At 32.6% G+C, this 23,406-nt stretch overlaps 2 protein-coding genes across 2 annotated transcripts; both read right to left on the bottom strand.

Moving 5' to 3' along the window:
* Window positions 1–24: 24 nt before the first annotated feature.
* On the bottom strand, window positions 25–9,979 carry LOC139510441 (uncharacterized). The gene is made up of 3 exons (XM_071297024.1): window positions 9,733–9,979; window positions 626–3,111; window positions 25–54 (listed from the first exon to the last, which is right to left on the bottom strand). Exons 1-3 carry the CDS (start codon window positions 9,977–9,979, stop codon window positions 25–27), a joined length of 2,763 nt encoding a protein of 920 aa, XP_071153125.1.
* Window positions 9,980–10,311: 332 nt separating this feature from the next.
* LOC139511491 (E3 ubiquitin-protein ligase DZIP3-like) lies at window positions 10,312–11,402 on the bottom strand. Its single transcript, XM_071298277.1, has 2 exons — window positions 11,129–11,402; window positions 10,312–10,571 (listed from the first exon to the last, which is right to left on the bottom strand). Exons 1-2 carry the CDS (start codon window positions 11,343–11,345, stop codon window positions 10,327–10,329), a joined length of 462 nt encoding a protein of 153 aa, XP_071154378.1. The 5' UTR covers window positions 11,346–11,402; the 3' UTR covers window positions 10,312–10,326.
* Between the last annotated feature and the right edge of the window lie 12,004 nt (window positions 11,403–23,406).

The following is a 23,406-nucleotide window of genomic DNA, read 5'->3' as shown; positions in this document are numbered from 1 at the left end:
GATAAAGGTGTTGATTGAATTGTTTCACAAAATGATATGGTCAAATGGCTTCCGCTATAAATGTCACATACAGAATTTATTTACATCTTTGTGACGCACGTGTTTGAAGCAAACTTTTGACATTTTCCCTTTAAAGATAGTTATGAAAAGAAAGCTGTTGTTGTGACGAAAATTGTTCAAAAGCAAGAAAAATCTCCGATTTAAAACTTTAATTCTTTCATCCTTTGACTTTAATAAAGTCGTTTAAGTGACACATGCACGTGTTTCAAGCATAGTTGTACGTCTCAACTTTTTCATTTACGATGGTCAAGAAAAGAAAACTGTCGTTATGAAAAAATCTATCCAAAAGTCTGGGAACAACCCCTCGAATGAGAGTAACCCTTCAATGTAATGACTGCACATGAAATGAGGGATCAATTTCATGTGATAAAAGCTTTTGTTTTGTTGTAAAAATTACTTCTTAGTACAAAAGGGCACAACAGGAAAAATATATTTATGTTACTTGGCGAAAAAAATAATGAAGTGGCGAAAAATATATTGTTTTGGCGAAAGAGGTGTCGAAAAAAATAATTGACCCAGGGGAAACCCTGATGTCAGCCTTTTGGTTTATTAACATATGTACTACTTCAGTATGTCCTTCCTGAGAAGCAATGAAAAGAGGTGATATTCCTTCATTATCACACTTATTAATGTCAACTTTATTGTTTATTAACATCTGTACTACTTCAGTATGTCCTTTATGACAAGCAAAGATCAGAGGCGATTCCTCTTCATTATCACTCTTATTAATGTCTGCTTTATAGTTATTGTTTATAAACACATGTAACATCTTTACTACTTCAGTATGTCCTTTCTGACAAGCAATTGACAGAGGTGATACTCCATCATTATGTCTACACTTATTAATGTCAGCCTTATTGTTTATTAACATATGTACTACTTCAGTATGTCCTTCCTGACAAGCAACGAACAGAGGTGATATCTCTTCATTGTCACACTTATTAATGTGAGCCTTATTGTTTATTAACATCTGCACTACTTCAGTATGTCCTTCCTGACAAGCAAAGAACAGAGGTGATGCTCCAGTATTTACACACTTATTAATGTCAGCCTTATTGTTTATTAACATATGTACTACTTCAGTATGTCCTTCCTGACAAGCAAAGAACAGAGGTGAAGCTCCAGAATCTACACACTTATTAATGTCAGCCTTATTGTTTATTAACATCTGTACTACTTCAGTATGTTCATTCTTACAAGCAACTAACAGAGGTGATATTCCATCATTGTCTGTACACTTATTAATGTCAGCCTTATTGTTTATTAACATATGTACTACTTCAGTATGTCCATTTTCGCAAGCAATGAACAGAGGTGATACTCCATCAGTATCTGTACACTTATTAATGTCAGCCTTTTGGTTTATTAACATATGTACTACTTCAGTATGTCCTTCCTGAGAAGCAATGAAAAGAGGTGATATTCCTTTATTATCACACTTATTAAAGTCAACTTTATTGTTTATTAACATCTGTACTACTTCAGTATGTCCTTTATGACAAGCAAAGATCAGAGGTGATACTCCATCATTATGTCTACACTTATTAATGTCAGCCATATTGTTTATTAACATCTGTACTACTTCAGTATGTCCTTCCTGACAAGCAAAGCACAGAGGTGATGCTCCATCATCCATACACTTATTAATTTCAGCCTTATTGTTTATTAACATATGTACTACTTCAGTATGTCCTTTCTGACAAGCAACTAACAGAGGTGATACTCCATCATTACGACAATGGTTTACATTACTGTTACAATGAGATAAACACCATTCAACCAGATCAATATCTCCTATATTACAACTCTGAATTAATGGCGTGCTATTGTTTTTTGTGTTATATAGACTAGCCAATTGTTTTTGTTTTGATATTTCTAAACCTTTTAAATGTACAATTATTTTTTGTCTGAAGATTTGATCATCCATATTGATGTTACAGAAGACATCTACTATCTTTCCTCTAAACCAGTCGTGAAACAATCTATTTATAAACATTTGCTGATATCTTTCTGATATATCTATTAAAAATTCATCTCTATTGCCTTTTTTTTCAAAAACAAACCTTTCACGAACAAAATGACTTGAAGCATTATTAATTAAACAATAAATCATAACACTGCCAAAGTAAAAAGCAAGAAAGTCAAACAGCTTGTCATGTATTGTTCTGTATACTTCACCATCCTTTCTGATAAACGTATGAGTTAGTGAATCCAGCTCATCACGAACTACCAATCGTGACATTCCTTTCACCACTTTACAAGCTTCATATGTGTTCTCTATAATTTTTGTTATATCTTTATCGACATCTTCTGTGAGCCATTCTTCTCTAAAACGATTGTTAAACATGACACATAGAGCAAGTGCACAGTATTTGACATGTCCTCCCTCTGTTTGTAATTTATCTATCTCTTCTTTATAAACTGTAAATGGATTCTTAAAGAAATCTTCCATTTTCAGATTTTTGTTTTTGCTGTACAATTGACATAAAAGAGGAAAACAGTCAAACATGTCATAATAGTCCTTGATCTTAGAGGCGTTTGATTTCAAGTAAAGTTCGGCAATAGATTGTTTTTCTGTTTCTGACAAGCGTATATCTTCTGACAAAAGATTACATTCACAGGACTGATCAAAAGATAAAGATTTCATTTTTTCATCCTTAAAAACCTGAAGTCTGCAAGACATGATTAATTTGACTGTTTTTTTTCCTATTAATGTTTTGATTTTTTCCATCAGATTTTTCCAGCTTTCCAACTTCATAGGATTTATGGTATATGTTCCACAAAAGTCATCCACAACAAACAGGATTTTCTTACTTGGATCGTACCACTTGATGATTTCTTCAGGGTTTGTTACCAGTAAAATATCATAACCTTCTTCTTGTATTTTTAGAGCAACATGACGCATCAATGATGATTTTCCTGTTCCCGGACTTCCGGTGACAACAACACAACCATTTTCTTTGATATATTTTAATACACTCTTTGCTCCATTTGTTTCTATAAACATTTTGTCATCTTCTGTCCAAGTTTCTAACTCCTCTTTAATTTGAACTAAAAAGAAAGGATATGATATTTCTTTAACATTTATATTTATTATGAGACGGACTACTGTTACCTTGCTATACTGATAAGTACTTGTATTTAACTTTATGTCTTGAGCTTACCTGATGAAAGTTATTCCTCAATAAAAGAAATGATCTTTTAATAGAAAAAACTTCTTCAGCAATGCTCAAGACCTAAAATTTAGAAAAATCAAACGTATAAGAGCTAAACAAATCAAAAAGCCGATTTCTATTTATTGTTGTGTATTTTGTTTTTGTGTTGTTCTGTTGCACCACTGATTGAAGTTTAGGGGAGAGTTAGGTGGTAACCAACATGTTTAACCCAACCACATTATGTACGTTCCTGTCCCAAGTCAGGAGCCTGCAAGTCAGTGGTAATTGTCCTTTGTTCCTGTTTTATCGTATTTTTTTCGTTTGTAGTGTGTGCATATTATAGGCCAGGCTTTTGGTTTCTTCATTGGAGCTTGTATTGGTTTTGCTCATTGTCAAAGTCTGTACAGACCTATAATTGCATTCATTATGGTCTCTGGTGGATAGTTGTCTCATCGGCTAAACTAACTAAAATCATGAACGAGAAATTAAGAAACAATTATCAATTATCCAGATGTCCCCAGCACTGTACAAATCAGAAATTATATTAATTTGGTGTTACAATGTTTCATTATCATACAAGAGTCAAAATATGGCATAGTGGTTGGTTGATTGTTGGTTGCTTAAAGTCCAGTGGCAAATGTTTCATGCATGTTCAGGACGATAATAAGTTAACAATAAATACAATAGGTAGGTCTTGTAATGATAGTGGCCATCCGAGATGATGGTCGGGGAAATTTAGACTGCCACTGAAATATGAGGGTATATTGGATAGGGACAGAAATTTTGCCTTGCAACAGGCTACCTACGGACCCCTTGATAAAGAGTTGTTGCAAGGGTTCTTAACGTGCAAACAAAATATGGCATAAGTCTCATAACTCATGTACAAAATGGTAAACAAAAAACGATGTTCAGCAATCCTACCATGTATGAGAGCTTTCTGTCAAATTGCTGTCACAAACTGAAACCATTATAATACTCCAAACTAGAGGCTCACCTTGGTCTTTGTGCATATTTAACAAAGGAAACTCTCCAAACTTTGTAGAGAGTAGAATGTATGACACAAATCTTTTTTCTTTTTTTCTTTTTTATCTTATATTAATGATCCTTTAATTTGTTTAGTTGCTCTCTACCTCTGTAAGTTTTTGTTCAAAATACAAAAGAGGGTAAAAAATCTGCATTTCAGGGCAATAACTCCTTTTGAAAAGAGTGACAACTATATTGGCAAAACTTGACTTGTTAGTAGTTCTTGCCTTGCTTGATCATCTTTGTAATAAAAAGTGTCTATTTATCTATCATAATATTTATCATATAAGGCAAAACATGGCACAAATCAATAAAGGACAATAACTCCAATAAAAACCTGTTGGACGTTTTTTTCCATATTGTCTTAATTGTAGATCTTGTCTTGCTGTTCATTTTTGATTTTTAAGTTTTTATCTATTATAATTTTTAAGATACATGTATAAGGCAAAAACGAAAAAAAAAATATAAAAATCTTTATCAAAGTGCAATAACTCTTATAAAGAATTGATTGACAAATTCGATCATGAGACTTGTTTGTAGAACTTGTCTTCCTGATCATTTTGGTAACTTAAAATTTCTCTCTATCTATCATAGTTTTCAAGATAGTATGCAGTCAGATTTGTCAATTGATCTCTATCTATGATTTATATAATGTTCAAGATACTAACAAAAACATTTCCTTAAAATTACCAATTCAGGGGCATCAACCCCAAAACAGTTTGTCTGACATGTCTGATTTGTGTGATAATCTCAGGAGAGATAGATCTTTACCTGATAAACGTTTTTACCCCATGTCAGATGTGCATTAAATGCTTTAGTTTATAGATATAAGCCAAAAACTGCATTTTACCATTATGTTCTATTTTCGGCCATGTGGTCAGCAGGTGGGGTCATCATACACATTTAAAAACTAGATACCCTAATGATGATATTAATGTGGCCAAGTTTGGTTAAATTTTGCCCAGTAGTTTCAGAGGAGAAGATTTTTGTAAAAGTTAACAATGACGGACAAAGAACGCCAAGTTATGAGAAGAGTTTTGTTGACCAAACTAGTCAATCAAAAGTTTACTCTTGATTCACTTGCTCCCAATGTTGACATTCTTTTCCCTTTAATAACTGGACATGCTTTATTCATGTGTAACCCATATCTATCTAAGGAGTTCAATTGGAATTCAGATTAATACAGATTCAATTAGGTCGGAATTATTCACTTGCAAACGCATAATTCAACGGCGATGTTTTGTAGAATATTTTGAAAAAATGAAGCAAATTGGCTGCTAAAAGCAATTTATTATTTCACTATTTGATTTTCAATAATATTTGAACAAAAACAATCATATATATCGTAGTTAATGACCCTTTAAGCAACCAACAATCAATCAATCTAAAGTTCATTGTTGGTAAACATTGTTGTGTTTATCACACTTTTAACCTAGCTCTTATATTTTTCACAAAAGCAGCCAAAAGTGCAAAAACAAGAGAAACTAGATATTTCAGGGGCAATTACTCAAAACAGATTGACAGTTATTATGTATTTTCTTGGGGGATACATCTCTTGTTAAACTGATTATTTTTTACTAACGTGAATTTTAACTATAACTTCATAATATTCAAAAATAACAGAAAACCTTTGTGAGCAGGCTCACATACCCCACACTTCCACATTGTCACTAGACAAACAAATCTCACCAGATCCTAAGATCAAAGACCCATCCATAACTCAAAAAATGTCAAGTGATAAAAAACTGTTTACAGGTATGCATATTATGTCCTCATTAACTATAATGTTTTATGAAATTCTGTTATATGGTTTCAGAGGAGTTGCAATTACAAACTGTTGCAGTAGTATATTCAAGCCAAAAATCTTAGTTTAAAGGGACATGTATAACTCCTAGAAAAAAATTGAATCATAATTTCCTGTCGATATGCAGATCTACATAGTATGTCCTTATTATAGATCTTCAAGGTTTCAAGAAATTCTGTTGTGTTGTTTCAGAAGAGTTGCGATAACCATTGATGACAAACTGTTGCAGTAGTACCGTATAGCGGGTTATTTTTGCAGGTGTAAAATTTCGCGATTTTCATTGAATAAGGTATACGAAATATTTTGGCAGTTATTATTTTGGCGGATTCAAAACTTTTATCAATACATTTGCATGTGCCGTTTTAAATTGGCGGAACTTATTTTGGCGATTTTGTTCCATGCGCGAAAATAGGCGAAAAATTGCACCCCGCAAAATATCCTGCTATACGGTATATTGAGGCAAATAAGTTCAAAAGGGCGCTACTCCTAAGAAAAAAATTGAATCATAATTTCCTGTCGTTATGCACATCTACATAGTATAGCAAATTTACCTGACCATATCGGGAAATAGGTATTTGGTCGGATCTTAACACGTATGTGTGATTTGTTTAAACCGGTTTTGATCAAAAATAAACGAAGAAATATCGAAATGTTCAGGACTTAATTAAATCCGTATTTCGGTAAGATGGTGCAAGCATACGATTTTTATTGCGTCTTACAGTTTGAGAAGCGCATAATCTTTAACTACTTTATACAAATATTGTGACAAAACATTGATTTTGAGCTACGAAAGTCAAGTGGCTCGAGCATTTTTCTGAGGAAGTTTTAAAAAATTGCAAAGAAATATTTTTACAGTGGGTTAGCTTTCATTATCTATAGATTAACAACTTTTGGTTATATTTATAATTTAGAATCATCATTGAAGGTGGAGCACGATTGCACAGTTAATTAATTATATTGATGTGCCATTTGTATGCAAGAGTGACATTCCGTTGTATTATGTGCCAATTCGAAAAAATTATGCATGTATTGTCTCCTCTTAACAGGTTCATTTTTTTATAATTAAGTTTAGGTTTCAGATATAATTTGAATAATTACAAAATGTATCAATTCAATATATTTCAGTTTTTGTTATTGTTGTATCAAAAACATTGATGTACGAATATAATTTCATAAATTTGAAACGTTTAAAATGATTACATATCAATATAAAGAACCGTTCATCATTTTTGAAAATTATTAATCTTCCCTTGATGATCGATTGATTGGGAAATGAACCAGAGTTATCTAATGGTAATCACAGATAGGGACTAGCAAGCAATTTTTAATTGAAGCTTATTCAACGTTAAAACAATTTTCTACTATAAACGAATGTTACTTTATACAAATATAAGGACTTTGTTAGCTAAATCTACTAATTTTATTAGATATTTTGATTTTTTATTGCAATAGATTAATATGCTACATAGTATGTCCTTACGATCTACAAAGCTCCGTGAAATTCTGTTGTGCGTTTTCAGAGGAGTTGCAATAACAACAACAGGACTGACGGATGGATAGACAGACAGACGGTACGACAGAGAGATGGACGGGTTAAAAACATTATATATGCACATCTACATAGTATTTCTTTACGATATGCAAAGCTTCATGAAATTCTGTTGTGTGGTTTCAGAGGAGTTGCAATGACATCAACAGGACTGTTGGATGGACAGACAGAAAGACGGTACGACAGACAGATGGACGGGTCAAAAACATTATACCCTCAACACATTTGTTACGTGGAGTTTAATAACAACAGTGAAAATTATTGGTTTTCACCTTTATTTCAGGGGCAATATTCCCATATGGTCTTCAGATTATCCTTACACTTTTAAGGTGGATAGAACTTGCTATTCAGAAGATTTTAGCATGTTTCAAAAACGTTTTCAACCTACCTCTTACAGTCAGTCAGGGGTACTATTTGTACAAGTTATTTTTAACAAGCATTATGTGAGTATTGTATGGCAATACATAGTCCTCTACTGGTTAAAAATTCACTGTATTGGAAAAAAATTTAACTAGATCTATAAGTTGCCATGGTATAAACTATATAACAAATATCAAATCAATATCTTCAAGTATAATGAAAAAAAATTAATCAGATTTATTGATTAGTTGGTTGGTTGGTTGGTTGATTGATTGAAAGTCTGCATGGCACTCTCCCTCTCTTAGCGAGGCCTAGGACTTAAAGTCAATATTCTGACCGACGACGTGGCTGTGTACTTATTCATCTTGCACTCCCAAAATGGACAGCCTAGGGATATCCAAATAAATAAAAGTCCTTACATCTTCTTTTATTTTAAATTTACTCTATTTTCTATTGGAACTCGTACTTCATGGTTTTTTAAACGTGCTGTGTGTGCATTTTGTTTGAACTTGTAGGAAAAAACTGAGTAACATTTTGTCTTGGAACTTTCATTTTCTGTATTTGGATATGGAATGTTTGACTCTAATTTTAGGTCCGCGCGCGCGAGGGTGTTTTGAAGAATGTGACGTTGAAATATATGTTTGGAGAATATAAATGTCTTTTCAAAGGAGACCTCTAAACAGGGCACATGTGTATTGATCGGAGAAATACGATCACTTTTGGTTTTCTGATTTACAGGTCATTGATGACGGATCATGCATGCATCTTACATACACATGTTTACGGGAGCACATAATTGTGTTTTAATGCATTTTTACTAATTTGATTGTAGGAATTTAGCAATATTTACAAATTTAGGAGCAATTTCTACGTTACTGAAATTTATTTCTCAATCAAGCGCACTGCACCTAACGGGAACTTTTTTCTTGAGTTATTTCAAATATTTTACAGGTAAACTATTGTCGTAATGCATTCACACAAACGGTGGAGGATGGGGGACCTTGGTTGATAAATCACAATAAGATGCATGTATACATCATGATATCTGCAAAGTTTGAGGCTGTAATTAGTTCATTTTGTACATTTTCCTGTTTCAGTGGCATGGAACCCCGAAAACAAGGACGCGTACCATTTTGACAAAAACCTTCCACTAATATCATGTCGTGACTAACTTTTCGGTCCAATTTTTTTAAACGGCTTACAGTTCATGAGTTTCAAAAACATAAGGACTAGTTTATTTGCTAAAGCCAGATAACTCCTTTAAATTTCATCGAATCACTTCGAACCAAAATAGCCAAAAATTCCCGAGGATGTAACAAACAATTAAGAAAAAATATTTGGTCGATTTCTTTTTTGAAAATGTACACATATGATTAACAGTGAATAGGGAGATAACTCTTACAAAGAAAATTGTTTGGCTTAGCAGGGTGAAATTTAAACGGGCATTAACTGTATGATACTATAATGAGAAATATCTAAGCGACATATTGCGAAACAAAAAATTATTGCAAGAACAAAATTTGGTGGAATAAAAAAAAATAAAAATAATAATCAGAATACAATAGGTCTTTCCACAGAAAAGTAAAGTGGAAAGACCTGATAATAACCAATAGATAACAACAACAACTAACACCTAGTGACAAGAATAGCTATTTGGATGCTTTAGGTCAGCTAAGATAAAAAGCAAAAAATACAAGGAATACATTAAATTTTTAACGTAAATTCCCTTCACATCCTTAGCTATATAACTCTACAACCTTTTCTATATGAGTATAATATACCTCTAATGTTCCACGGTATTGGGTCTTTCCATCGTTCTGTGACTTCCGTATGTTCAGTCTGTAAAGTACTGTGGGAATCTTGTAACTTCCTCAGATTTTCTGTCACTTCTGAGTGCCCCGTCCCCAAATTTTCCACTGTTTGTCTAAGTTCTTTTATCTTTTCATGTGATTGTTTGATTTCCAACATAATTTCCTGATTCGACTGATCTAAGATTTTAACCTTCAACTCTTGGCACTCTTGATTCATTGGCTGACCACCTAATCGACTTACTGCCTAGAAAAATATTTTGAAAAAGAATAGTATTCAATCAAAACTCCATATAACTTAAAATTAATGTTAACAGACTTTTTCATTAATGAATTTCACACCCATCTTATTAGAAAAATTAACATTTGAAGTCACTGAGGCGTGAGATAGGGAAAGCTCAGTCACTGCATCCCTATATCTTGTTTATTGAAAATTGAGAGGAAAAACAAATACATGTTGGATCAATGATTTTGAAAGAAGGCATCCATTAACATTTTCACTTGCGGTAGATCCCCTGGGCCCTTCATAACCTGTCAGTGATATATATAAAATCACTGATACTTAAGTTATGTAACACTTACATCAGATATATTACTCCATGCTGTATTGAAATCACCAGTGGCCATTTTGTTACTATCATGATGGGCTAATATATTCCTGTACCATTTAATCCTTGCTAGATCAGGTCCTGGAGTTGTCTCCACTGGTAGTGGTAAACTGTCAAAGCCATTGATTGGCTGTTTAACAGATGTTAAGTTTCTGATCAAGCAAATCATCAATGTTACATCAAATGTTGTGGAAAGGGGTACACCTATAACATCAAAAGAATTATAATTAATAACATCTATAACATCAAAAGTAATAAAATCGGATACACCGATAACATCAAAAATATTTGAATTAAGTTCACCTGTAACATCAGAAGTAATAGAATCAGGTACACCTATAACATAAAAAATATTGAAATTAAAAAGTAAAATCACAAAAATACTGAACTCATATCGGAAAATCCAAATCACATGGCAAAATCAAATGACAAAACACATCAAAAACGAATGGAAAACAACTGTCGTATTCCTGACTTGGTACAGGCATTTTCAAATGTAGAAAATGGTGTATTATTCTCATTGCACTAGCTAATTATTTTGTTTAAACTGAGATAACATTTTAAAACATACCATATATGCAACAGTATGTTACCATAGGATGTCAATGGTTTATTGTACAACCAAAAAAGATGAAGAAGAAGAAAGAAGCAACATCAATTTTTAGGTTAATTCAATCACACATATACTTTCTATATAACCATGTTAAACTTAAATTCATTGCTTTGGGGTTTTCTTAGCCATATTACATGTTTAAACATACCATTTCTTGGAAACAACAAATTCCATTGAGCCTGGTTCAAAACTTTCTTTAATTTCAAGTCACAAAGAGTGTTGTAGTTTGTGTTCAGTGTTGAAGGTAGATGATTAGGTGGAAATTCTCTGTCAAAATAAATACGCACTGCTCTTGGTGACACTCCTTTCAATAACAAAGCTAAGCGTACAAAATTCTCTTCTTCTTCCAAGAGGGGTGCCATCATTCTAAAAATCCTTCTATTCACAATTGAAACCTATACCATTCTTAATATGGTCCATGTGGTCCTGAAAAATAAAAAAAATATTCTACAAATGATAATTCAAAATAGCAAAACCTTAGCAAAATCTTATATTTAATCATCAATAGAGCAATAAGCTACATTTCCTTATTTAGAATATTGATTGGATGGTTTTCACTCCTGCTGTGTAAATGTACGGTGTAGAAAATGTAGAATGTATTTATGTGTTTGTGTGCATCTATAATACTAAAATAACGAGGTTCAATTTGTTAGCCGGTGTCAAATGGTATTTTGAACCCCATAAAAAGTAATCCCGGGTTCAAAATACCATATGGTTAATTGACCCCTGGGTCAGTACTCTCATATGTTTTTTTGAACCCCACCATGGAAAATTGAACCCCCCCCTGTTTTAGAAAAAAATAATACTGCAGATTATCTATTGTACTATATGTTGGCAATGCCTTTTTTTAAATTTGCGGTGTACATGTATGTGAAGGAGTCAAAATACCATGCTTAATGAAATTTTCCAAACATCTTTTCCAGCATATAAGATACATACCAACTACTTATTATTGAAGTATTATTACTGTGTAAAGGAGATATCATAGCTAGATTGTTTGTAATTACAGGCGTATAGGGGCTTATGGTTGGTCAATACACCATTGTATGGGGGGCAAAATACCATGGCTAAGTAAAATTTTCTAAATATCTTTTCCAGTATGTTTAATACTTACCACCTACTAATTGTAGTATCATTGTTGTGTAAAGGAGTTAGAATAGCTATAATTTTTGTAATTGAGAGTGTATAGGGGGTGGGGGATGGTCACATACCATGGCTAAGTTAATTTCCAAAACATCTTTCCCAGCATGCTTATCACATACCAAGCACTTGTTAGAGTATTATTGATATTTATAGAAGTTATAATAGCTAGAATTTTAGTAATTGAAGGTGTATCGGGAGGGGGTGTCAAAAAACAATGGCCGAGTAAAATTTTCCAAACATTTTTTTCAGTTTGTTAAAATTCATACCAACTACTAATTGTAGTATTAAAAAAGTACGTAAAGTAGCTAGAGTTCTGTAATTGAAGTGTATAGGGGGAACGGGTCAAAATACAATGACTAAGTAAAATTTTGCAAACATCTTTTCCAGTATGTTAAATCCATACAAACTACTTATTAAAGTTTAATTACTATGTAAAGGAGCTAGAATAGCTAGAATTATTGTATTTGGAGTTGTATAAGGGGGCCAATATACCATGGCAGGGGGTTAAAATACCATGACTAAGTCAATGGCGTAGCAAGGCTTTTTATTAGTGTACGCCCGAACACCGGCGAGGGGTTTAAAGGCCCCAGCGGCCCCAGGGTAAGAGGCGAATCCTACGAAAGTTCAGGCGTTACAATGTATCATGAGTGAAAAGGATACCATTTTTGTCATTCAAAATTCACCAATAGCAATTGAGAACAAAACTGTACGACACAAGAGATGATTTCAGCTTTCCAGTTGTTAACTTCCCATTTCTATGTCCCTTACTGTAAAACCCAGCCTCCTGCAAATATTTGCTGCAAGGCTGCTGTAAACTTGCTGCAGACTTGCAGCGAACAGAGTCTGTATTTGCAAATCAGTGTTTGCATTAGACCTGCTGCAAACATTTATATTCAAATGACTGTTTGATGCAGACCTGCTGCAAACATGTTTATGCAAATTAATCTTTCTCTTGCGTGTTTGCTGCATACCTGCGGCAAACATTTATATTCCAATTATTCTATCTCCTGTATGTTTGCAGCAAACTTTCAGGAACTACATACATAATACAATTGACCAATATCATGTTGTGTACACATTACATTATCTATACTACTGTACACAGCAAATTCTGAAAAAAAGTTATTTTACATACATACATACAATAATTCAAATACTTTATCATTTGGAAAATTATCATAGCATTAACAAGTTAATATCTTTTAAACATTAATTTAAAGTTTTTTTTGTTGTTTAATTAAAATGAATTGCATGCATGAATATCTTAAATACAAAGACACTTTGTGTATCTATACAGTTTGTTTAAAGTTAAATTAATATTATCACACAATTCAACATCACTTATTACAAGATGATGTTTAATAAGTTACAATCTCCAACCCCATTATAGAAATGTTCATGAAGGTATATATTTGTGGAGATGACTAATTTCATAGGTTTACACTTCTATGAAGATTTTTTACTTACCAATATGTTGGGCAATATCTTTCTATAGCTCTTTAAAAGGTTATTCTTTACTTAAAATCCTTACAAATGTCTTTTAAAACTTAACTTTTTATTTCCAAACTAAAAATGTCTCCCTGGACAATGATATATAACGTACATGGCTTAACAAGAATGTGTCCATAGTAAACAGATGTCCCACTCGTACTATCATTTTCTATGTTCAGTGGACCGCGAAATTAGGGTCAAACCTTTTATTTGGAATTAAAATTAGAAAGATCATATAGGGAACATTTTGTCTTCAGTTTTCTATATTGTCTATTATGCAGATGGTGTTCGAGAGCTCTCGGGTCTAAATCAAATATTTTATTTAATATAGGATTTCTCTATATTTTTCGTCTTTTGAAATGACATTGTCAGTTTGTTTTTATTTTATGATTTTGGATATCCCTTTGGTATTTTTCACCTCTCCTTTAAAATTTTTATTTTTTTTTATTTTATTTTTTTTCGTGTTGATTTCATTGTGTTGATTGGAAATATAATGATCCTTTTTTTTTTAATGAAAAAAACGTCCAAACCAGTTACTTTATAATATATTTAAAATGAGAAATTGGGAAAACCAATCAGTCGACAAAAAAAACCACAAACTTTATAAAATAGTACATGTAGTATAAAAAATCAAGTTCCATTAATCATTTTAACATCATATATTTTTCACACCTTTTACTGGAAAATTTTGTTAATAGACGCATGAAATAATATTAATTTTCATAGATGCTCAGGTAAAAAATGCAAGCCACACATAACGATCCCTGCAAATACTGAATTGCTTTAAACAATAGTAATCTAAGTAAAATATTCGCAAAAGATTCAAAGATTGGCAGAAATGAACAAATATAAAATATGATACCAAAAGTAAATTTCGCCTCTTTTATCTTCAAGTACGAGTCATCGAAGAATTTCAATTACTGATGTGCTTTGAACAGTTCCTTTGATTTATTTGGATCAAAATATTTTCCCCTCCAAAATTAATGTGCACGCCTGATCGTTTTAACGTGCACGTAGCAATTCGCCTGTAAGTAAGCTTTTTCAAAAGTCTTTTTGTAATTGGGGTGTATAGGGGCGGGAGAGATCAACATACCATGGCTAAATAAAAAGTTTCAAACATCTTTTCCAGCATGTGGAATAAATACCAACTACTTATTGGAACCTATATTTTCATGTGTAAAACATGAAAAAACACACTCTATAAAGTTCATGCAATAGCTATTTATATATATGTAGGACTCTAAAGTGCGATGGGGACTCTAAAGTATGATGGTCACGCTAAAGTGCGATGGTCTACGCTAAAGTGCGATTCCTCTATACGCTAAAGTCCGATGTTCTCCGAAAGTATAGACGTTAGAAACGTAGTTGGATTATGACGTTAACAGTCGTTTATACAAACAAAAAATGAACATGCCGGAAGATAGATTAGGAATATTTGATTAACAACTTTTACACCAAATGTTCATGACTTTCTCGTAAATGGTTTAAACTTAACCGTTTATTTTGTTCGTGCTAGAAGTCCTAAATTATACTATATAAATACAAAATAGTATGACGTCGCGTACGGTGTTGGTGATAATACGGGTTTTGCTTTCCAGTTCGCCTTTATTGCATTTGTTAGAAGTTTCGGAATTGATAACTATATAAATGTATATATCAAAATGTGCGTAATTAAAAGTAGAAATGGAATATGCTTTAAAATCAATACTTTTATTCATTTTATTACTCGGATGATCCCTAATAACACTGATTTTGAGCGTGTAGACAAGTAACACCGCAACATATGATAAGCGTTGCTTTGAAGTTATTCTTGTAATTTTTTAAACTTATTAAAAAAAAGTTGTACTCCTAGCAAGAGTAGTCTTTGACAATTAGTTTACCAACAAGTCAACTTAGAGCAAATAAGAGAATAATGTGCACTATTCACACAATTATCAAATTACTTTATATCTCACGAAGCAGAAGACAGAGCATGGTACACAACATCCTCTTTACTTTGAAGTGCGATAATGTTATTGTATATACATGGACATATATTGTTTAGATTATTTTTGATTGTCTTATCTAACTCAGATATGTGAACATTGAGGTTTTAATACGTTTGTATTTTACTATCACATTTATTTTACATGTCGACACGAACTATGGGCTTACCCACATCTATTTTTAGAAACAAAACAAATATGTGGTATATTAGTTACTGTTAAGGACTTTTACAAACAAACACGCATATTATCCAGATGGGAATCTCGATGAATTGTTAAATTTATTTCAAATACTCTTGATCTATTTCCTTCTATTAAAAGGAACTTTTAGCATTCTTATCTATATACAAAGCTGATGGACACAGTCTTTTTAATTCTAGTCGGAATTAATCAACTATTCATTACTTAAAGTAATACCATGGAATTTTACTCTAGCACCTTGTTCTTTTAGGTCACAAAATATATTCGACGCAAAACTATTCAAGATTAAACTTTCCAAAACATGTATCCGAATTTTAAGTACTAATAGGAATGCATGGGGTAGCCAATTTAGTACAAGAAACGCCTAGTTCTTTTAGGTCACAAAATATATTCGACGTAAAACTATTCAAGTTTGAACTTTCCAAAAAAGCGGCACATACTGCTTAGCTGTCTCCGACTAGAATGCATGTGATTGCCAACTTAGTCATGTTAGTACAGGAAATGTTTATTTTCTATGTATTGATTGATATGGTTTTTTTTTTTTTTTTTGTGTACGTTCTACACCCTTGGCTTTTAAAATATTGGTCACGTTACTTGTTTAAAATTAATATATAGCCTATACAAATGTACACGACTTTGAAGGAGTGCCTAGAATAGCACATAATATATATACAGGTAATGCATTTTCGTAAACTTTGTTGAGGATAATAAAATTGAAAATGGAAAACTAATATTAGTGCATATTACAGATTAACAAAGCAATTGAGTAGATTCATGGCATACCACCATCTTACATTGTACTTTTGCAGTCACCAGTCAGTCTAGTTATTACCCAAATCTCCGAATGTGTACACAGATGTTCAGTTTTATTGATTATACTGTTTATTTGTATGAAGAAACTTCCTGATTTATCGCATTATATCTCTTAGAAATATTTAACAAGTTCCAAACTTATGTGCTTTAGAATACATTTTGTTCAACTAAGCCGGTTAAGGTGGCTCATGGGTACAAAAATTTTAGCAAAAAATTAAACCTTTATTTTTTCATTACAAATTTTATTTATTACACTATTAGTTGTAACTTTATGATATGGTACAAAAAACAACCCAAAAAATTGATTTGGTTTGGCCCCAAATGACTTTAAAAATTGAAAAAGCTCCAAATTATCTCCCTTTGGTGCAAACATGCCATTTTTTGGCCTTAAATTTGAAATATCTTTTTTAACTCATCGGTGACCTATATTTTTTATTATTATTTTCAAATAAGCTGTACATAAACTAAATAATTGTAAAATTTAAGTGATTTCTTATATTAGGTTATTTTTTTATTTCGACATTTCCTCTTTTTCTCCTATTAGTTCAACAGAAAAAAAGGACATTAACAAAAATGTATGCTTCTTCCAGAGGCAGATTTTAGCTTAAATGAACGGTGACCCCATTTTTTTATTTCATTTTTCTTTTAAGTATATGATAAAGTTCATTTATGAAAAAATATAGCGAAATCCTATATTAGAAAAAAAAATCATCTATACCCAGGAGCCCCCTTAAGGCGAGATAACTCTTTTAGTAAACCCATTGATAATTCATGATCGGTTTTTCAGTGGATGTATTACTGCTAAAATAATGCGTTTTATGATGATTTAAATATATATATATATATATATATAACATGGATAATACAACGAAAGAAGTGATTTCTTCAAAAACAGCACCTTTATAACAAAGCTATTACAAAAGGAAAAATATGATTGTCTAAGATTCAAACATATTAACAAAGAATAATGCCTTCTTAGCTAGTTCACCTAAATGAACCTTTAGGTTGTGGGAATGGGAAAGAGGGGGGGATTCTGATGAGTGTGTATAGACACACTCAAGTGGCAAGATTAAGGGGTTATGATCGTTTCCCGTAATTGTACGTCGGATCATATTAGGTTTTTACTTTCCTGCGGTACCGCAGGAAGTTCTGTTGAGACCATCTCATGTCTACCCTGAGTGGCCGGTTCTGAATTGGTACCAGTTCGAGCTTGACTGTTAATGATACATAGTATGGCCTATGTATTCAGTGTTTTATAATATAAAAAATGTTAATCTTTACTCCCCTGAAACCAGGGGGTGATGCGAATAAGACCCGACGTATTTGGGGATCATAACCCTCGTTCTCTTTAGGATTTAACCTGGAGGAACTTGAGCATCCATTGCTACCAATGGTGCACAGATTTGTCAGTTAAAACTAGCATGTCGGCATTCTGTAATCATGTCAGACCTCGTCATTCTAAGTGAACTGTGGCCGTTATTTCCACATTATTTATTTGTTTGTTATGTTTTTGCCTGAAAATGGATTCTTTGATTAATACGGTTTATCTCATTTATAAGATAAACCAATTTAATTAAAGAGAAATGATTATTGCCTCATTCGGATCCGGTTCTTGTTTCCCGCCAATCAACGTCACATGACTCGTCAGCATTACATTGCACTAGCCAATCTTGTAGATATGTAAAAGTTTCAAAAACCCACCCACCTCCCCTTGCAATCTGCCACCTAATAACAATTCTTGTGTCTGTTGCTGTTTTATTTATCTTTTCAGAATGACCAGAACATGCCGGATCTATAACTTTTTGGACAAAAAAGAGGAGACAACCAAGCCGATGGATTTGATAGCTAAATCATACGTTCGAGAACTATAATTATTATGTCAATGCTAATTTCATGAATGGCTACCACCTTTATCTAAATATTTAGACACAATCAGTGTGAAAATGGAATTACCAATACCTGGTATTAGTGCTTCGCCTAGATGCATTTAACTTTTGCCTTTATTTGGATAAAAATCATGCAGCATTTATTTTAATTACTCGATTCTAATTGTTCATTGTTTTGTAATAAAATCATTCGTCACAGTCAAAAAGGATGTCGGGATCTGGCAAGATTAAGGGGTTATGATCGTTTCCCGTAATTGTACGTCGGATCATATTAGGTTTTTACTTTCCTGCGGTACCGCAGGAAGTTCTGTTGAGACCATCTCATGTCTACCCTGAGTGGCCGGTTCTGAATTGGTACCAGTTCGAGCTTGACTGTTAATGATACATAGTATGGCCTATGTATTCAGTGTTTTATAATATAAAAAATGTTAATCTTTACTCCCCTGAAACCAGGGGGTGATGCGAATAAGACCCGACGTATTTGGGGATCATAACTCTCGTTCTCTTTAGGATTTAACCTGGAGGAACTTGAGCATCCATTGCTACCAATGGTGCACAGATTTGTCAGTTAAAACTAGCATGTCGGCATTCTGTAATCATGTCAGACCTCGTCATTCTAAGAGAACTGTGGCCGTTATTTCCACATTATTTATTTGATTGTTGTGTTTTTGCCTGAAAATGGATTCTTTGATTAAATTGTATTTTTATTTATGTTGTTGTTTGCAATTTGATGATAGCATCAAGAAAAACGTAAATAGCTGAGTGACAACTAAAGAATTACTTTTATTTCCATAATGAACCAAAGTGAACATATATATATACATACAACTTTAATATAAAGCCAGCATAAATTAATGCTCATGGTTTTAGTATTATTCAACTAGGAAAGTTTTCGCTAAAATGGGCTATCGAAAATACAGCTGAACGGATTAATCCTGCGCTAAAATGGGCTCTAATGTCTGCGCTAAAATGTCCCCTAGTAGTTTAACATTGTTCGCTAAAATTATCTGCGCGGCAGCGCCCATTTGTTTTCTTGTTAATAGTTGAGATTAGATTTTCTTTTGTTTATGTAATTGGCAAATTTGATTAAATTAATTTTATTGTGGTTAATTTTGAATTTGCTTTGAACGGTTGATTCTTTTAACATTTAACGATGAAACAAACGATTAAACTGATAAATTTTTTATTCGGAAATTTTCAAAAGCGGATAAAAGATTAAGCCCTTGACACCATTTGCGAGTATGATGGTCTTGTTAAACAATGATAGTCCGTCGGAAGGGGCGATGTTAAGAGAGAGTAATATCTTTTACACGTAAAAGATTTAGATTTCGAAAAGAACAGGCTAAGGCTACAAGGAAGCACTCGCACCTTCAAAGTGGAAACGGATTGATATGAGTTGTAATAACTTGTTTCCCAATCCACTATAAACAAATATGTTTAAACTAAAAGAAAGAGCAGCAGAAAAGACAGTGGTTTAAACTTTTTTTTAAATATCCTCTTTCAATTAAAAGAAAAGAAAGAGAAGATATCTTTGCTCCAAGGGGATACTAATGTAAATGAATATTATCTTTCTGTCTTAATTTAACTGTACTTAAAAAAAATATATGTGCCGCTTTTGCATTTCGGTTCTATACGTAGCAAGTCAAGCAAACCGCTCACATAACTTATGCTGTATGATTGAGCTGCACGAAATGAAAAAAAGAACGACGTTATTTATACAACGCATGAAAAATAACGTCAAACTGACGTTACCAAAACTAACACCAACATCGTACGCGACGTCTATACACTCGCTACGAAAAAAGAGAAAGCTCGGCGAGCATTGCCTTTCTCTCCCATTAAAATTAAATCTTATACTAATAAATATTGCATATTCCGACAATGAACGAAATTTGTATTTGTTATTTACAATGACGACTGTAATGGAGGTTGTTACATGAGTGTGAACGGCAATCTACACTAAGTATCCAAATATGCAATAAGCTCCAAATTTAAAAAAAATCATTTTACATGAAATATTATAATTTGCGACACATAAATTACCCTTTTAGCAGTTATTACGTGCTCGGTCTTCTAAGTTTAGAAACAACTACATAAGCCTACCGGTAAATTATAAAGCCTATCACATATGTTATACCTTAGCATATTAGCTTTTGCAAAAAGACAATTTTTTAACCTCGATGTCAGTTTAATCCCTCGAATTACTCATTTGGTCCATCGCACTTTAGCGTGATATACCATCGTACTTTAGCGAACAAACAACAATCGCACTTTAGCGTGAGACACCATCGTACTTTAGCATAGATCATCGCACTTTAGCGTGACCTTCGCACTTTAGAGTACCATCGCACTTTAGAGTCCTACATATATATATATCCGAAATATCTAACACGTTGTTCGTTTTATTGTGTTTTTTGGTGATGTTGTACCCTTTTAAACATGTCTGGGGAAGTTACAACCTAAGTTATTTTCTAATTTCTAAATTCAAAATCATCTTAAGAAATGTCGTTATAAATGTTATCAGAACCTAAGAGATGCCGCCTGGTCTGATGAAACCATGAGAGACTGATATCGGTATCAACTCAGTTTAGTACGTTGTTCAAATATGACAAAAGTGACCGCCAACTATCATTTTTTACAATTTTGATAAATATTTCGTATCAGGATTTAAAGTCGGATTGTGTTTAAGTATTTTTTAATAAACTATATTTAATAGAGGATATATGAAAGTTGAAAAATATTCCCATATGATTAAAAAGGAGCTTCAAATAACAAAATCAATTTAAAGTCGACTTTGCCTGGGAAGTAAAAACCTAAGTTATTCTTTGATTTATTAATATTTTTAGAATTGTTGTTATAAATTATATCAATACTGAAGTATTGACTACTGATCTGACGGAAAATTTGAAGGACAGATGACGGTATCAACTCAGTTTTGTAAGTTGTTCAACCCTGTAGCCGTTAACTATTTTTGTTTATGTTAATAAATAATTCGGCTCAGGATTTCAATAAGAAGTGTTATTAAGGGAGCTCGCGGGTCTAAATCAACATGATTTTGCTATATTTTTCTATAAATGAACGTTTTCTTATGCTTAATAGAAAAATGAAATAAAACAATGGGGTCACAATAAATATAAGCTCACAATCTGCCTCCGGAAGAAGCATTCATTTTTGTTAATGTCCTTTTTTTCTGTTGAACTAATAGGAGAAATAGCGGTAATATCGAAATAAAAAAGAACTAAATTACAGAAATCGCTTAAATTTTACAATTATTTAGTTTATGTACAGCTTATTCGAAAACAGCAATAAAAAACATAGGTCACCGATTAGTTAAAAAAGATATTTCAATTTTAACGCCCAAAAATGGCATTTCCGCACCAAAGGGAGATAATTTGGAGCTTTTTCAATGATATCTACATTTTAAAAGTCACCTGAACTCAGATTATTTTGCTGCATGTTTAACCACATGCTTGACATACAGACCAATTTACACACAGAGTTGTTAAAATATATAAAAAAAAGTCATTATTCGTGACAAAACGTCTCTTTATTTAATCAATTATGATAATCACTGTGCTTAAACGGCTGTGGGTAACTTAAGTTACCCACAGCCCAAGATGGAGCCGCCTTGCGTCGGTTAGATACTTTTCTTCTATAGAATAACAATACCACGAATGCATCAATTAAACAACTGAATTTAAAAGTTGTATTGATCGTTTAGGGAAACCCCTAAACTGGAAAGGTGATTAAATTCTACAAAATAAACGATCACAGCACGATTTTAAAAAACACTTAGGCTGTCCGTAACTTCAAAACAACTTGTCCGTAACTTTTTTCATCATACCAATAGAGATGTCCGTAACTTTCAAAGAATCGGCATACGCGGATGTAATGTTTAAACTGATGATAGAGATTGCATCGAATACATATTCACAAAACGAAGTAGATGCATCTAGTATGATATAATTCATTGTATCGATGGAAGACAAAATTGGGAAAAATATGAAAAAAATAACGATAAATTCGCAAAACTCGGGTCTCATTTTGTATAACGTCGGGGTATCCGAATCGCCAAGTTCGGAGGGTTGTTTCCGATCATAGCAGTATGATAAACTGTTGAAACATATCATTGTTCGTTTTTATTTTTGAACAAGTAGACTACACAAGTATTTTTTACACATAAATGTAGCATGTATACACTTACTGATTTTCTGCCAGCAACGACAAGTGTAGCGTGAATCCGCCGGGATTTTGGATTTTGGAGGGGAACCCAAATTGCCCAGGCATGCAGTGGATAGACTATACGAGACTTAAGTGCACAAACTTTTTCCGTCTTTTTGAAAAAGCCAAAAACACTTTTCTCTCATCCCCACAAAAACCAAGATTTACAGTAAATGGGAAAATTTAAAAAAAAGGACATTTTGTATAAATGAATAAACCTAGTTTTACAGCAGCTGCATATTTCATTTGTATGCAAGTTGCATTAAATCTCATTAAACTGAATAAAACTAAAAGACACAATAGGTAAAAGTCAGTGACAATAAAAGAAAAAGAGCAGTCAACATAGTGTAACAATTTGACATAATATATAAAAATATAAATAACTACGTAGGACAACAGGGTAATTTAATAGTCCAACAACCCCTGATAACATACAAAGAGAGAAAAAAAAACATACTAGGAAACATATTCAAAAAATCATAACACTATAACTATCTGGTGGGATGTATAAATACCGAGCCGCGTCAAAGAGTATTCATCAAAATACACATAGAAAGAAACAGAGGTGAAGGTAAACCGCAAACATATAATTAAACTCAAAACATTAAAGAGTATGGAAAAGCCTTGGTCTGACAAGCGAAAAACGTCGATAAGACGCACATCAGTAAATAAAAGTTCAAACCATA

Source organism: Mytilus edulis, chromosome 2 (assembly GCF_963676685.1).
Source record: "Mytilus edulis chromosome 2, xbMytEdul2.2, whole genome shotgun sequence".
NCBI lineage: Eukaryota > Metazoa > Mollusca > Bivalvia > Mytilida > Mytilidae > Mytilus > Mytilus edulis.
This window is presented reverse-complemented; position numbering and strand designations above follow the sequence as displayed.

Excerpts from the sequence above, each read along its gene's own strand:
- LOC139510441 (XM_071297024.1), bottom strand. The coding sequence starts at position 9,979 with ATGAATCAAGAGTGCCAAGAGTTGAAGGTTAAAATCTTAGATCAGTCG. Across the intron at positions 3,112-9,732 it reads AATACCGTGGAACATTAGAG|TTCAAATTAAAGAGGAGTTA; the intron begins GTATATTATACT and ends CTTTCTTTTTAG. Across the intron at positions 55-625 it reads CTCAGGAAGGACATACTGAA|CGGAAGCCATTTGACCATAT; the intron begins GTAGTACATATG and ends TGACATTTATAG.
- LOC139511491 (XM_071298277.1), bottom strand. The coding sequence starts at position 11,345 with ATGATGGCACCCCTCTTGGAAGAAGAAGAGAATTTTGTACGCTTAGCT. Across the intron at positions 10,572-11,128 it reads TTTGTTGTTTCCAAGAAATG|GTGTACCCCTTTCCACAACA; the intron begins GTATGTTTAAAC and ends TTGATGTTATAG.